The sequence below is a fragment of the Heterodontus francisci genome, chromosome 13 (assembly GCF_036365525.1).
Source record: "Heterodontus francisci isolate sHetFra1 chromosome 13, sHetFra1.hap1, whole genome shotgun sequence".
Classification (NCBI taxonomy): Eukaryota; Metazoa; Chordata; class Chondrichthyes; order Heterodontiformes; family Heterodontidae; genus Heterodontus; species Heterodontus francisci.
Window position 1 is genome coordinate 32610325 of NC_090383.1, and position 17660 is coordinate 32627984.

A 17660-nucleotide genomic window follows, 5' to 3' on the forward strand; every position below is an offset into this window, starting at 1 on the left:
CCCTTTTGACTTGGTGCCTCCAGCCCCAGAACTTGTCCCAATGCCCCAAGAGTCTGCAGCCCTTCCTCCTGCACCATGCCTCAAACCATGCATTGATCCTCCCTATCATCCTATTTCTAACATCACTTGCACGTTGCACTGGGAGTAATCCAGAGATTACTGCCTTTGAGGTCCTACTTTTTAACTTCCTCCCTAGCTCCTGAAAATCTGACTGAAGGACCGCAATACCTCTATGTCATTGCTGCCTAATTTTGAAGTGATTACAATCAAGAGACCAGAATTAGGTGATCGCAGATATCTTGGAGGGTTGTGGGGCTGAAGGACATTACGGTGCTAAGGAGGGGGGGTGAGGCCATGGAGGGATTTGAAACTAAGGATGAGAATTTTAAAATCCTGCACTGATTAACCAGAGCCAATGCAAATGCAGAGATGACTTTACACAAGTAATGGCACAAAGTGTGCAAATAAGTTTGGTGAGCTACAAGTGCAAATAACCATGTGGGAATATGATGTAGTAACAATAACAGAAACGCAGCTTAAAATGTGAGAACTCCATGCTTACTATTCATGGATATGAAGTGTTCAGAGAAGTTAAGGAATGAAAAAAAGAGAGGTGGGGTGGCAGTACTAATTAGTGAACATGTAGTGCTGGAAAGAGAGGATGTGCTTGAGAGGGCAAGGACAGAATCCATTTGTTCAGAGTTGAGAAGCAAAAAGGGTATAATCACACTACATGTGTGGTCACTGGAAGTTGCTGTTCAATTTATTATGCAATAATGGTAAACGCTGATAACCTGTTATTCTTACTGCAAAATCTGGGCCATTATGTATTCATCAAAAATCATTTTCAGAGATATTCCTATAGCTAAACTGCTTTTAACAACTATAGCAAGATTCTGTAAGTGTGCAGTAAGAGAAGTCATTTATTTCTACTATTCTGAGACCTATTGTGTTGCTAATATATCGGAAGTGGAAGATCAGATTTTCACAAACTGTATTAATTTTCACAGCAACTTACTCTGTTCAGCTGCAAAGTGGATGGAGAAAATTTGTGCATGGAAATTGACAACTTTATTATGTCAAAGGAATTTTCCTATATATAATACTTCACAGGAGTTACTAGATATTATGAACCACAAACAAAAATATGTTATAATGGGCCTCTTTTGGTCTGATAAAGAATTTTTAAAGTTTACCTTTCCCCTTGCCTTCCACCACTTTTGGGATTCACAAACACTAGAAGTGGATGTGCACCAGGCACAGAGGTAATCTGCAAAATAAATGTACTGATAAACATGAAGTTGTGATGACAAGCATGCATTTTATCAATTTGTTAAATGGGTACCATTTAACTTTAGGTATATTTATATGTCTTTCGTTATGATTAATCATCTCCGGCTAGAGATTTCATCCTCAGTGCTCAATGAATCATAGAAGATATTCTGCTCATTGATTATAATTATAGCCATATGCTGTGAACATAGCCATTGAAAATACATGCAATTAAAGATTTAAAACACATTTTTAAAATGTTAGAAAATGTAAGGCACAGAAAGAGGCCTCTTGGCTCCATAGTGTCTGTGCCGGCCAACAAACGATCCACCCATTCTAATATAAAAGCAAAATACTGCAGATGCCGGAAATCTGAAATAAAAACAGGAAATGCTGGAAATACTCAGCAGGTCTAGCAGCAACTGTGGAGACAGAAGCAGAGTTAACATCTCAGGTCAGTGACCCTTCATCAGAACTGGCAGAGGCTAGAAATGTAATGGGTTTTAAGCAAGTAAAGTGGGGGTAGGGCAAGAGATAACAAGGGAGGTGGTGTTGATAGGACAAGGTCACAGAATAACTGACCAGAGGTCATGGAGCAAAGGCAATCGGTATGTTAATGGTGTGGTGAAAGACAAAGCGTTAGTACCGAGAGGGTGTTAATTGACAGAAATCTGAACAGCCAAGGCCCCAAGCACAAACATGAAAAAAACAGTGGGTAGGCACACAGTAGAAACAAACTAAAATAAAATAAACATTTAAAAAAGAAAAAAAATAACAAAAAAATAAATAAAAAAGGGGGTGGGGGGGCGCCTTCAAGCTCTGAAATTATTGAACTCTATGTTCAGTCCGGCAGGTTGTCGTGTGCCTAATTGGTAAATGAGATGCTGTTCCTTGAGCTTGAGTTGATGTTCACTGGAACACTGCAGAAATCCCAGGACAGAGAAGTGGGCATGAGAGTGGGGGGGGCGGGGGGTGGGGGGGGGAGGAGTGTTGAAATGGAAGCAATGGGAAGATCGGGGTCATGCTTTCGGACTGAGCGGAGGTGTTCTGCAAAGCAGTCACCCAATCTGCGTTTGGTCTCCCCAATGTAGAGGAGACCACATTGTGAGCAGCGAATACAGTATACAACATTGAAAGAAGTACAAGTAAATCGCTGCTTCACCTGAAAGCAGTGCTTGGGGCCTTGGATAGTGAGGAGAGAGGATGTAAATGGGCAGCTATTACACCTCCTTCGATAGCAGGGGAAGGTGCTGTGGGAAGGGGACGAGGTGATGGGGTAATGGAGGAGTGGACCAGGGTGTTGCGGAGGGAACAGTCCCTTCGGAATGCTAATAGGGGAGGGGAGGGGAAGGGAAGATGCGTTTGGTAGTGGCATCACGCTGGAGGTGACAGAAATGGCAGAGGATGATCCTTTGGATGTGGAGGTTGGTGGGGTGGAAAGTGAGGACAAGGGGAACCCTGTCATGATTCTGGGAGGGAGGGGAAGGGGTGAGGGTAAAGGTGCGGGAAATGGGCCAGACACAGGGCCGTCAACCACAGTGGGGGGGAATCCTCGGTTGAAGAAAAAGGAAGACATATCAGAAGCGCTGTCATGGAAGGTAGCATCTTCAGAGCAGATGCGTCAGAGACGGAGAAACTGGGAAAATGGAATAGAGTCCTTACAGGAGGCAGGGTGTGAAGAAGTGTAGTCGAGGTAGCTGTGGGAGTAGGTGGGCTTATAATGAACATTAGTAGACAGCCTATTCCCAGAGATGGAGACAGAGAAGTCGAGTAAGGGAAGGAAAGTGTCGGAGATGGACCAACAAAAGGTGAGAGAAGGGTGGAAATTAGAAGCAAAGTTGATAAAGTTTTCCATTTCCTAATCCCACCTTGCAGCATTTGGTCCGTAGCCCTGCAGATTACGGCACATGAGGTGCATTCCCAGACTGCTTTTGAATGAGTTGAGGGTCTCTGCCTCAACTACCCTGTCAGGCAGTGAGTTCCAGACCATCACCACCCTCTGGGTGAAGAAGTTTTTTCTTTTTTCTCATCTCCCCTCTAATTTTTCTACCAATCACTTTAAATCTATGCCCCCTCGTCACTGATCTCTCTGCTAAAGTGAATAGGCCCTTCACCTCCACTCTAAACAGGCCCATTAAAATTTTTCACATTTCAATCAGATCTTCCCTCAGCCTTCTCTGTTCCAAGGAGAATAACACCAGCCTATCCAATCTTTCCTCATAGCTGCATTTTTCTAGTCCTGGCAACATCCTCATAAATCTCCTCTGTATCTTCCCTTGTGCAATTACATCCTTTTTGTAATGAGGTGACCAGAACGGCACACAGTACTCAAGTTGTGGCCTAACCAATGATTTATACAGTTCCAGCACAACCTCCCTGCTCTTATATTCTAAACCTTGGCTAATAAAGGAAAGGATTCCATATGCCTTCTTAACCACCTTATTGACCTGTCCTGCTACCTTCAGGGATCTGTGGACATTCACTCCAAGGTCTCTTACTTCCTCTATACTTCTCAGTATTTTCCCATTTATCGTGTATTCCTGTGCCTTGTTTGACCTCCCCAAATGCATCACCTCACACTTCTCCAAGTTGAATTCCATTTGCCACTTTTCTGTCCAACTGACCAGACCATCAATATCTTCTTGCAGCCTACAGCTATCCTCCTCGCTATCTACCACACGGCCAATCTTTGTGTTGTCTGCAAACTTCTTGATCATGCCCCCTACATTTACATACAAATCGTTAATATATACCACAAACAGCAGGGGACCCAGTACTGAGTCCTGCGGAATGCCACTAGAAACAGCCCTCCAGTCACAAAAACAGCCATCAACAATTACACTTTGTTTCCTGCCACTGAGCCAATTTTGTATCCACCTTGCTACATTTCCCTGGATCCCATGAGATTTTATTTTTAACCAGTCTGCCATGTGGGACCTTTTTAAAAGCCTTGTTAAAATCTATGTAGACCACATCAGCTGCACTACCCTCATTTATCTTCTTTGTTATCTCTTCAAAAAATTTGAACAAGTTGGTCAGACTAGATCATCCTTTAACAAATCCATGCGGACTATCCTTGATTAATCTGTGCCTTTCTAAGTGGCAGTTTATCCTGTCTCTCAGAATAGATTCCAATAATTTACCCACTACTGAGGTTAGAGTGATTGGCCTGTAATTATTCGGTCTATCCCTCGCTTCCTTTTTAAACTGAGGTACATCGTTAGTTCTCCAACCCTCCTCATGTTGATGAGTGCACAGCATTCACAAATTGTCAGAAGCACTTGGGCAATAATTTTCTGACATTTCATACTTTATGTTGTGGAAAGCAAAGCTGAACAACAAAGTATATGAATGTAACTATAGTGAACACTTAACATGGCTTAGGTACAAGTTGTTACATTGTATTACATAGCATTTACAGCACAGAAACAGGCCACTTGGCTCAACAGATCCAAGCCATTGTTTATGCTGAACACATGCTCCTCTGTCCATTCCTTATGTAATCCTATCAACCAATCTCTCAATTACTTTCTTCCTCATGTTTTATTTAGCTTCCCCGTAAATGCATCTATGCTAGTTGCCTCAATTACTCTTTGTGGTAGTGAGTTTCACATTCTAACCACTCTCTGGGTAAAGAGGTTTCCCCTGAATTTCCTATTGGATTTATTATATCTTACATTTTTGATCACTAGATCTGTTCTCCCCCTCAAGTGGAAACATCTCTATGCCTAACCTATCAAACCCTTTCATAATCTTAAAGATCTCAATCAGAACTAGACTGCGCGTCTCGCTAAGCTGTTCCAATTCAGCTACAACACTGGCATCTACTTGATAAAGTGGAAAATTGTCCAATCAGATCAGCCAATTACTGCTCCATCAGTCCAGTCTCAATCATCTGCGAAGTGGTGGAAGTTGTGGTTGACAGTGCTAGAAAGTGGCACTACACGGACCACACCGTAGCAAGGCGGCAGCTCATCACTACCTTCTTAAGGACATTTAGGGATGGGCAATAAATGCTGGCTTTGCCAGCGATGCCCACATCCCATTAATGAACAAAAATAAAGTCACCTCCCAGTCTTCTCTTTTCTGGGGAAAAGCTCTCCAGGCTGTTCAATCTTTCCTGATGGGTATAACCTCTAAATTCTGGTATCACCCTAGTCATTTTGTTTTTACATCTTCTTCAGCACCTCTATGCCCTTTTTCTAATAGAGACCAGAACTGTTCACGGTACTCCAAGTGTGGCCCAACCAAGGTTCTATACAAGGTTAACATAACTTCTCTGCTTTTCAATTCTATACCTGTAGAAATTAACCCGCTGCTTTTTTAGGTCCTTATTAACCCACATTGCTACTTTTAGTGATTTGTGTATCTGTACCCCCGGATCGCTCTGCTGGATGTAAACGGTAACCGAGTCGTTCCTCATCCTCGCCAGGGGTCTGTGACTGGAGATGAGAAATTTCTTTTTGGCTTTTTCTTTCAGACCGGCTTTTAAAAAAGATCACAAGTAATTTCACAGTTGACACTGGATTAGTCCAACATGCATCTGACAGTACATCTGTTTGCATTTAAATAGGTATTCATTCTGTATTCCCAATCAGAGTAGGTGTGGTCCGAGGGGCATATCCAGTCTGTCAGAAATTCACAGACAACGAAAACAAGCAGAACACTCTGACTGCAGGTGAGTAGGCTCTGTGCTCTGGTTCCAGTTGCACACAATCTGAATTGGTTGTTTGATAGGGCTGGATCTTTTACAGTGGAGCTGACTCGGATGTCACATGATGGAGAACAGCTGTAACTGGAGTACTGATTCGCTATCCTGATTCTAAGCTGTGTGTTCAGGGCCAGTCACATGATTGTGACTCATGGTCTAGCCATTAGGTAACAATTTTGGATTGTTTTCCGGGCTCTTAGAATAGATAGGCCTCAGGACCTATCAAATTCTCTGATTCTTAAACTGATTCAAACTTTGCCGTGTCACATGATATAACAGAGAATGTGGCTCTTGTACAAATCTTCTTATGACTCACAGCCTAACACAGTGGTGCTGACTGGATGTGAATTATAGCTTAACCAAGTAGCAGGAACTGTCTCTGTTATGAGGTGGAAACTGCTTTGAACTATTTTCCACTGACCCCTACTGGAAAGTGTGAGAACATCATTGAAATTTGAAACTGGGCTCAACTGCAGTCAACCTTAACTGAAAGTTTTCAGTAGCTTCTGAACAGTATCGCCTCCAGCATTTGGGAAATTCCAACTGGTAGGAGATGGCCGCTTCCACTCAGAGGAGGAAACGGCACTGATAAGGGACACTAAACAAAATGTTTCCCTCTTCATTCAAGTTACACTCTAAACTTTTAACTTTTCCTCCATGTTTCCAATGTAAGTAATGAACATTGAATGCTGGAGGTTCGGGGACCGTCATTACCAAGGGCAGTACAAATACAATAAAACATCAACCACAATACCCTCATCCAGCTACTCTGTTACTTCACCAAATAATTTTTCAGATGAAAAACTGGGCAGAAAACTCTAACATAGCATGCCTACAAATTTCCATATCCACTCTGGATTTCTGCCATCACTTCCACCAGATCCTGGAAGCTGGCGGGCAGCCATAAAGACAGGGCTAAATTGTGGCGAGTCGAAGAGACTTAGTAGTTGGCAGGAAAAAAGACAGAGGCGCAAGGGGAGAGCCAACTGTGCAACAGCCCCAACAAACAAATTTCTCTGCAGCACCTGTGGAAGAGCCTGTCACTCCAGAATTGGCCTTTATAGCCACTCCAGGCGCTGCTTCACAAACCACTGACCATCTCCAGGCGCGTATCCATTGTCTCTCGAGATAAGGAGGCCCAAAAGAAAAAGAACAAATACAATATTAGCCCTGGCTCATTAGTAGCACTTTTGCCTCTGAGTCTGTAGATTGTGATTTCAAATCCCACTCCAGAGACTTGAGCACTTAATCCAGGCTGACAATTCAGTGCAGTACTGAGGGAGTGCTGCACTGTTGGAGGTGCCATTTTTCAGATGAGATATTAACCTGAGGCCATCTCAAGTGGATGGTAAAGATCCTAAGACAACTTTGAAGAATAGCAGGGGTGTTCTTTCTGGTGTCCTGGCCAATATTTATCCCTCAATCAACATCACTCAGAGATTATCTGTTCATCATCACATTGCTCTTTGCGGGACCTTAATTGGCTGCCACGTTTTCCTACATTACAACAGAAGCATAGAAACATAGAAAATAGGAGCAGGAGTAGGCCATTCAGCCCTTTGAGCCTCCTCCGCCATTCATTATGATCATGGCTGATCATCCAACTCAGTAGCCTATTCCCGCTTTCGCCCCATACCCTTTGATCCCTTTAGACCCAAGAGCTATATCTAACTCCTTCTTGAAAACATACAATGTTTTGGCCTCAACTGCTTTCTGTGGTAGCGAATTCCACAGGCTCACCACTCTCTGGGTGAAGAAATTTCTCCTCATCTCAGTCCTGAAAGGTTTACCCCACATCCTTAGATTATGACCCCTGGTTCTGGACTCCCCCACTATCGGGAACATCCTTCCTGCATCTACCCTGTCAAGTACTGTTAGAATTTTATAGGTTTCTATGAGATCCCCCCTCACTCTTCTGAACTCCAGCGAATATAATCCTAACCGACTCAATCTCTCCTCATACGTCAGTCCCGCCATCCCAGGAATCAGTCTGGTAAACCTTCGCTGCACTCCCTCTATAGCAAGAACATCCTTTCTCAGATAAGGAAACCAAAACTGTACACAATATTCCAGGTGTGGCCTCAACAAGACCCTGTACTTGCATCCTCTCGCTATGAAGGCCAACATACCACTTGCCATTTTTACCGCCTGTTACACCTGCATGCTTACCTTCAGCTACTGGTGTACGAGAACACCCGGGTCTCGCTGCATATTCCCCTCTCTCAGTTTATAGCCATTCAGATAATAATCTGCCTTCCCGTTTTTGCTATCAAAGTGGATAGCCTCACATTTATCCACATTATACTGCATCTGCCATGCATTAGCCCACTCACTCACTTGTCCAAATCACCCTGAAGCCTCTCTGCATCCTCCTCACAACTCACCCTCCCACTCAGTTTTGTGTCATCTGCAAATTTGGAGATATTACATTTAGTTCTCTCATCTAAATCATTAATGTATATTGTGAATAGCTGGGGTCCTAGCACCGATCCCTGCGGTACCCCACTAGTCACTGCCTGCCATTCGGAAAAAGACCCATTCATCCCTACTCTTTGTTTCCTGTCTGCCAACCAATTTTCTATCCATCGCAATACACTACCCCCAATCCCATGTGCTTTAATTTTACATGCTAATCTCTTATTTGGGACTTTGTCGAAAGCCTTCTGAAAGTCCAAATAAACCACGTCCACTGGCCCCCACCTCATCAACTCTACTAGTTACATCCTCGAAGAATTCTAGTAGATTACACTTCAAAAAAACATTTAGTTGTTAAAGCACTTTGGATGTCCTGAGGGCATGAAATGTGCTTTAAAAATACAAGCCTTTTTCTTTCAGTAATGATGGAAAATGTGACGAATGATGTAACTCTATCATTGTTGCTTCATTGTCTGTCCAGATTTGGGAAGATGCTTCCAGGATCTGGTGGAAGTGATGGCAGAAATCCAGAGTGGATATGGAAATTTGTAGGCATGCTATGTTAGAGTTTTCTGCCCAGTTTTTCATCTGAAAAATTATTTGGTGAAGTAACAGAGGAGCTGGATGAGGGTATTGTGGTTGATGTTTTATATACAGACTTTCAAAAGGCTTTTGATAAAGTACCATGTAATAGGCCTGTTAGCAAAATTGAAACACTTGGGTTGAATGGGGGAGTAGATACAGAATTGGCTGAGGGACAGAAAGCAGAGAGTAGTGATAAATGGTTACTTTTCAGACTGGAGAGAAGTGTGCAGTTCTGCCCTCCAGGGATCGGTGTTGGTACCACTACTCTTTTTGATATATATTAATGACCTAGACGTGGGTATAGATGGCAGAATTTCAAAGTTTGCAGACGACATAAATCTTGGAATGGTAGAAAACCATTAGGAGGATAATAATGTAGTTCAGGAGGACATAGGAAAACTGGTGAAATGGCCTGACACATACACGGCAGATGAAATTTTAATGCAAGGAGTGTGAGGTGATTCATTTTGATGGGAAGAATGAGACGAGACCACTATATGATACAATTTTTAAGGGAATGCAGGAACAGAGAGTCCAGGGGATATACGTACACAAGTCTTCAAAGGTGATGGGCCAAGTTGAGAAGGCTGTTTTAAAAAAGGCGTACAGGATCCTTGGCTTTCTAATTAGAGGTCTAGAATACAAAAGCAAAGAAGTTAAGCTAAACCTTTATAAAACACTGGTTAGGCCTGAGCTAGAGGATTTTGGCCAATTCTGGGTATCACATTTTAGGAAGAATGTCCAAGACTTCAAGAGGGTACAGAGGAAACCTATTATAATTCCAGTGATGAAAGACTTCAGTTACATGGAGAGACCAGAGAAACTTGGGTTGTTCTCCTTGAAAAAAGGTCAAAGGAAAATTTGAAGAGGTGTTCCAAATTTTGAAAGGCTTTTTTTAGAATAAATTAGGACAAACTATTTCCAGTGGTAAAAGGGTCAGTAACCAAAGGACACAGATATAAGAAGGTTAACAAAAGAACCAGAGCTGATATAGGGAAACATTTTTTGTGCAGTGAGTTGTTATAATCTGGACTGCATTGCCTGAAAGGATGGTGGAAGCAGATTTAATAAAAACCTTTCAAAAGAGAATTGGTTAAATACTTGAAAAGGAAAACTTTGCTAGCTATGTAGGAAGAGCAAGGGATAGCTAATTGGATAGCTGTTTCAAAGTGCTAGCACTGGCATGATGGGCTGAATTGCCTCCTTTTGTGCTATATCATTTATGATTCTATGAAAAACTTGAGAACTGTCAGTAAAGCAGAGAAAACACTGCCTAAGCCACTTGGCTAGAGTACTGAAGGGCTGCCAAGCCTGAGGAACTTTAGCCAGACCAATGGCTGTGTCGCTGCCAGTGGGCAGCTTACGGGAAAACCTCAACCTACTTATCAGCAAGAGCCCATATCTTCAAGAGAAAATGGGAAGATATTGGAAGAAAAAATAAATAATAAAGTCAGCTCCAATTAGCATGGATGTGTTTGGTAAGGACAATCCAATTTGATAAATTTAAGATTTCCAAACGTCAACCGTTCATTTTGTTGAATGATTAAAATGGTTGCTGATAGTTCTTTAAGTTTTGTTATTCATTGTTGGGATGTGGGCATCATTGGCAAAGTTAGCATTTATTACCCATCCGTCGTCGCATTTGAGAAGGTGGCGATAAATCTTCTTGAACCATTGCAGTCCATGTGGTGAAGGTACTCCCACAGTGCTGTTAGGGAGGGAGTTCCAGGATTTTGCCCTGATGATGAAGGAATGACGATATATGTCCAATCTGGATGGTTTGGAACTTGGAGGGGAACTTTCAGGTGGTGGTGTTCACATATACTTGCTGCACTTGTTCTTCCAGCAGGTGGAGGTCACAGGTTTGGGAGGTTGTATCAAAAAAGCCTTGGTGAGTGACTGTAGTGCATCCTGTAGATAGAATATACTGCAGCCACGGTGCACTGCTGAGTGAATGTTTAAGGTGGTGGATGAGGTGTCAATCAAACAGGCTCCTTTGTCCGGGATAGTGTAGAGCTTAATCAATTAACACCAAGGTCAACTTTGTGCTGTTGTGCTAATTGTTGAATTAGGTAAGTGGCCAGCTTCATTAAAGCAGAGATTCTCATTAATTTGAAATCTGCAGCACTCTCATCCTTCCAGTAGTTAAGGGAAACTGCCCATGAGCAACTTCCATGAAGTTGCTGTGCCCATTGAGACCTTAAAGACTATTCTCGATCGTACTTTTACTGGCAAAGGACAAGTTCTTTTCGATCTACTTTTCAATCAAAATCCAGACCACTGCCTGCAACTGTAAGGAGGTAAAAGGTGGTGAAATGGAAGGAGTTGATTTGAGATGGTTTATTCAGGGAAGAGTGAGCAGTGGTGGAGGAGGCCAGGCGGAATGCAAATGCAGACTTTGAGCATGGTTTTAACCAAATTGACAGTTGACTGCAGAGTTGGAAATGGTGTCACCCAGTTAATAAAAGACCACAGGGAAGAGGACGGCACTGATCCTATTGATGCTAGCTCAGAGCAATGCAGTATTTCCTTGGATGTTATTCGACCCTGATGTTTAACATTGAACAGCCGATTGCATTGAGAAAAGCAAAGGACAGATTCTTGTTGCTTTTCCATTGTGACATAGAAACTTGAAGGATTTACGGCACAGCAGGAAGCCATTCAGTTCATCGTGTCTCTACTGGATGAAAAACAGCTATCAAAATGAATCACAACTTCCAGCTCTTGGTCCATAGCCCTGTAGGTTAGAGCACATCAAATGCATAACCAAGTGGCTTTCAATTGTGATGAATGTTTCTGCCTCTACCACCCTTTCAGGCATTGCGTTTCAGACCCCTCCCACCCTCTAGATGAAATAAATACTCCTCAACTCCCTTCTAATTCTTCCACAAATTACTTTAATTCTATGCCTCATGATTCGTGACCTCTCTGCTAAGGGAAATAGGTCCTTGCTATCCACCCAATCTTGGCCCCTCATAATTTTATACACCTCGTTAAATGTTCTGTCAGCCTTCTCTGTTTTTTTTAAATTCATTCATGGGATGTGGGCATCACTGGCCAGGCCAGCATTTATTGCCCATCCCGAATTGCCCTAACTGAGTGGCTTGCTAGGCCATTTCAGAGGGCATGTAAGAGTCAACCACATTGCTGTGGGTCTGGAGTCACATGTAGGCCAGACCAGGTAAGGACAGCAGATTTCCTTCCCTAAACGACATTAGTGAACCAGATGGGTTTTTACAACAATCGACAATGGTTTCATGGCCATCATTAGACTAGCTTTTTAATTCCAGATTTATTAATTGAATTCAAATTCCACCTTCTGCTGTGGTGGGATTTGAACCCATGTCCCCAGAGCAATACCCTGGGTCTCTGGGTTACGAGTCCAGTGACAATACCACTACACCACCACCTCCCCTGTTCCAAAAAAAAACAACCCCAGCCTATTCAATCTTTCCCCATAGCTAAAATTCTCCATTCCTGGCAGCATCCTCATAAATCTCTTCTGTACCCTCTCTAGTGTGATCATGTTCTTCCTGTAATGCAGTGACCAGAACTGTACACGGTACTCTAACTACGATCTAACTAGTGCTTTTTAAGATCGAGCATAACCACCCTGCTCTTACAGTCTAGGCCTCAGCCAATAAAGGAAAGTATCCCATATGCCATCTGGACCACCTTATCTACCTGTCCTGCTACCTTCAGGGATCTGTAAGCATACACACCAAAGTTCCTCTGTTCCTCTACACTTTTCAGAATCCTACCGTTTATTGTGTATTCCCTTGCCTTGTTTGCCTTCCCCAAATGCAGTACCTCACACTTCTCTGGATTGAATTCTGTTTGCCATTTTTTTTGCCCAGCTGACCATTCCATTGATATTTTCCTGCTGTCTAAAGCTTTCTTCTTCACTATTAACCACATGGCCAATTTTTGAATCATCTGCAAACTTCTTAATCAAGCTCCCTATAGTTAAGTTTAATCATTGATATATATCACAAACAGCAAGGAACCCAGGACTGAACCCTGTGGAATCCCACTGGAAATTTGCAGTCACAAAAACCCAATCAACCATTACACATTGCTTCTTGCCACTGAGCCATTTTTGGATCCAACTTACCACTTTCCCTTGCATCCCATGAGCTTTCAATTTATTGATCAGTCTGTCATGTGGGACCTTGTCAAAAGCCTTGCTAAAATCCATGTGGACTACATCAAACCCTTTAGCTCATCGATCCTCCTTGTTACATCCTCAAAAAATTCAATCAAGTTAGTTAGACACGACCTTCCTTTAACAAATCTTTGCTGACTGTCTTTGATTAATCTGTGCCTCTCTAAATGATGATTTATACTGTCAGAATGTTTCCAATAATTTGCCCACCACCACCAAGGTTATGCTGACTGGCCTGTAATTATTCAGGCTATCTCTTCCTCCCTTTTTAAACAATAATATATCGTTAGCAGTCTTCCAGTCCTCTGGCACCATGCCTGTAACCAGAGAGGATTGTAAAATGATGGTCAGAGCCTCTGCTTCTTCCCTTGCTTTCCTTAGCAGCTTGGAATACATTTCATCTGGGCCTGGTGATTTATCCACTTTCAAGGATGGTAAACACCTTAATATCTCCTCCCTCATTATGTTTATCCAATCCAATATTTCACACTCCTCCTCCATAACTACAATGCCTGCTTCATCCCTCTATTTTGTGAAAACAAGCGCAAAGTATTCATTAAGAATCATGCCCACGTCTTGCACCCTGACACACAAGTTGCTTTTTTGGTCTCTAATTGGCCCTATTCTTTCCTTAGTTATCCTCTTGCTCTTTACCTATTTACAAAATGTTTTTGGGTTTTCCTTGATTTTACTTGCCAATATTTTTTCATGCCCTCTGTTTGCTTTTCTAATTTCCTTTTTAATTTCACCCCTGCACTTTCTATACTCCTCTAGACTTTCTGCAGTATTAAGTTCTTGATATCTGACTCTTAACACCCTTTCAGGCAGTGAGTTCTACACTCCCACCATCCTCTAAGTGAAAACAATTACTCCTCAACTCCCCTCTAAGCCTTCCACCAATTGCTTTAAATCTATGTCCACTGGTTATTGACCTCTCTACTAATGCTGTAACCTGTATGCTGTTTGATATCCAGGGGGTCTAGATTTGTGAGTCCCACCCTTTTTTTTGCAGAAACATATTTGTTCTGAACCGTCCTTTAGCTCCTCCTTGAATCCCTCCCACTGCGCTGATACTAATTTACCTTCATAATAATAATAAAAGCAAAATACTGCAGATGCTGGAAAACTGAAATAAAAACAAAAAATGCTGGAAATACTCAGCAGGTCTAGCAGCATCTGTGGAGAGAGAAGCAGAGTTAACGTTTCAAGGCCGGTGACCCTTCATCAGAACTGGCAAAGGTTAGAAATGTAATAGGTTTGTAGCAAATAAAGCAGGGGGGCGGTGGAGCAAAAGATAACAAAAGGAAAGGTTTTGTAGGACAGAGGGTCACAGAGAATAACTGACAAGAAGGTCATGGAGCAAAGTCAAAGGGTGTGTTAATGGTGTGGTGAAAGACAAAGCGTTAGTGTAGAGAGGGTGTTAAATGACAGAATAATAAACAGCCCTGGCCAAAAGCACAAACATAAAAAAACAGTGGGCAGGCACATGGCAAAAAAATGAATGATGAAACAAACTAAAATAAAATAAAAATAAAAATAAAAGTAAAAAATAAAAAGGGGGGGCCATTCATGCTCTGAAATTATTGAACTCAAATGTCCATTCCGGTAGTCTGTAGCGTGCCTAATCAGTAAATGAGATGCTGTTCCTCGAGCTTGCGTTGATGTTCACTGGAACACTACAGCAAGCCCAAAACAGAGATGTGGGCATGAGATCAGGGGGTGTGTTGAAATGGCAAGCGACAGGAAGCTCAGGGTCATGTTTTCGGACTGAGCGAAGGTGTTCCGCAAAGCGGTCACCCAATCTGCGTTTGGTCTCCCAGTGGAGGAGACTGCATTGTGAGCAGCGAATACAGTATACTAAACTGAAAGAAGTATAAGTAAATCACTGCTTCACCTGAAAGGAGTGTTTAGGGCCTTGGATAGTGAGGAGAGAGGAGATAAAAGGGCAGGTATTATGCCTTCTGCGATTGCATGGGAAGGTGCTGTGGGAAGGGGACGAGGTGTCGGGGGTAATGGAGAAGTGGACCAGGGTGTCGCAGAGGGAACAATCTCTTCGGAATACTGACAGGAGAGGGGAGGGGAGTGGCGTTTGGTAGTGGCATCAAGCTGGACGTGGCGGAAATGGCGGAGGATGATCCTCTGGATGTGGAGGCTGGTGGGGTGGAAAGTGAGGACAAGGGGAACCCTGTCGCAGTTCTGGGAGGGAGGGGAAGGGGTGAGGGTAGAGGTGCGGGAAATGGGTCGGACACGGTTGAGGGCCCTGTCAACCACAGTGGAGGGGAATCGGTTGAGGAAAAAGGAAGACATATCAGAAGAGGCCTTCAAAAGAGAACCAGATAATTATCTGAGGAGAAAAAATTTGCAGGGCTACAGGGAAAAGCCAGGGGAGTGGGATGAGGTGAGTTGCTCTTGCAGAGAGCTGGCACAGACAAGACAGGCTGAATGGCCTTATTCTGTACTGTGACCATTCTATGAAGTCAACTTACACACCTGAAGTCGTTCTGTTCCTGCTCAGCACCATTTTTCCCACCTATTTTCAAATCAGCTAAGGCTCCTGCCTTAGGCAGGGACCTAATTTAAATGTAAAGGCCAATAATGTCATCAGCACTGCGTGGCTATTTTAACAAGAAAATGAACTGGTGTGCTTCTCTGAGCCTCAAAAGTAATCTTTTGACCTCCTCTGTTCCACTCCTGCACTTACATCAAGTTTTGTTCCCTTAGTTCCTGAATGGTGTCCAGCTCCCAGCCTAATTCCTGCTCCCACCTACTGGCCTTGATGCCATTCTCATTGACTTCAGATGTACAGTACTAGTCTCCTTATTTAAGGAAGGATGTAAATGCGTTGGAGGCAGTACAGAGAAGGTTTACGAGACTAATACCTGGAATGGATGGCCTGTCTTATGAGGAAAGATTGGACAGGCTAGGCTTGTATCCGCTGGAATTTAGAAGAGTAAGAGGCAACTTGATTGAAACATATAAGATCCTGAGGGATCTTGTGGGTGTGGAAAGGATGTGGGAGAATCTAGAACTAGGGGTCATTGTTTAAAAATAAGGGGTCACCCATTTAAGACAGAGATGAGGAGAAATGTTTTCTCTCAGAAGGTCGAGAGTCTTTGGAATTCTCTTCCTCAAAAGGCGGTGGAAGCAGAGTCTTTGAATATTTTTAAGGCAGAGGTAGATAGATTCTTGATAAGCAAGGGGGTGGAGGGTTATCTGGGGTAAGTGGAAATGTGGAGCAATCAGTTTAGCCATGAATTTATTGAATGGCGGAGCAGGCTCGAGGGGTCGAGTGGCCACTCCTGCTCCTAATTCGTGTGAAAGAGATGGAAATATTGAAAAGTGGCTTGAGTTTTAAAATTGTGCAGGCTTCACTTTCTTCCTGGTTTTCAGTGTGCACCACTGATTTGGGCCCCTCATGCATTGATTCCAGCAGAGTTAAAATCCACTCGCTGTAGCAGAGAGGTGTGTCTTCTACCAGCATATTTACCTCTCCCAGGTGCCCAGTGGCAGGTGCATGTAGGGCCAAGACCTCCTCTCTTCCTTTTCAGTACAAATTGGCTTTGCAGGTGTTCAGAAGAATTCTTTTTCTTTCATTGTTACATACTTCTAGCATATTTTGCAACATTTAATATCACCCACAAGTATTAGACTTATAAAACAATACTCTGTCTCTTGCCAGTCACAAATTGAGTGATAGAATCATAGAAAATAGGAGCAGGAGTAGGCCATTCAGCCCTTCGAGGCTGCTCCGCCATTCATTATGATCATGGCTGATCATTCAACTCAGTAACCTGTTCCCGCTTTCGCCCCATACCCTTTGATCCCTTTAGATCCAAGAGCTATATCTAACTCCTTCTTGAAAACATACAATGATTTGGCCTCAACTGCTTTCTGTGGGAGCAAATTCCACAGGCTCACCACTCTCTGGGTGAAGAAATTTCTCCTCATCTCAGTCCTGAAAGGTTTACCCCATATCCTTAGACTACAACCCCTGGTTCTGGACTCCCCCACCATCGGGAACATCCTTCCTGCATCTACCCTGCCAAGTCCTGTTAGAATTTTACAGGTTTCTATGAGATCCGTCCTTACTCTTCTGAACTCCAGCAAATATAATCCTAACCAACTCAATCGCTCCTCATATGTCAGTCCCGCCATCCCAGAAATCAGTCTGGTAAACTTTCGCTGCACTCCCTCTATAGCAAGAACATCCTTCCTCAGATAAGGAGACCAAAACTGCACACAATATTCCAGGTGTGGCCTCACCAAGGCCCTGTATAATTGCAGCAAGACATCCCTGCTCCTGTACTCGCATCCTCTCGCTATGAAGGCCAACATACCACTTGCCATTTTTACCGCCTGTTACACCTGCATGCTTACCTTCAGCTACTGGTGTACGAGAACACCCGGGTCTCGCTGCATATTCCCCTCTCTCAGTTTATAGCCATTCAGATAATAATCTGCCTTCCTGTTTTTGCTATCAAAGTGGATAGCCTCACATTTATCCACATTATA

General features: G+C 43.0%; 1 protein-coding gene across 2 annotated transcripts in view; it reads right to left on the bottom strand.

Moving 5' to 3' along the window:
* LOC137376770 (diacylglycerol kinase beta-like) overlaps window positions 1–17660 on the bottom strand; it is a 68802-nt gene that overhangs the window by 8813 nt on the left and 42329 nt on the right. Inside the window, exons 1-2 of one of the 2 annotated variants that reach the window (XM_068045776.1) lie at window positions 5648–5909; window positions 1197–1270 (exon numbers count right to left, since the gene is read on the bottom strand). In XM_068045776.1, coding sequence (XP_067901877.1) covers window positions 1197–1270; window positions 5648–5695 — 122 coding nt within the window. In that variant the 5' untranslated portion in view covers window positions 5696–5909. Of the gene's footprint in view, window positions 1–1196; window positions 1271–5647; window positions 5910–17660 lie in introns of those variants that run through there. The other variant, XR_010976295.1, reaches the window with a different exon arrangement.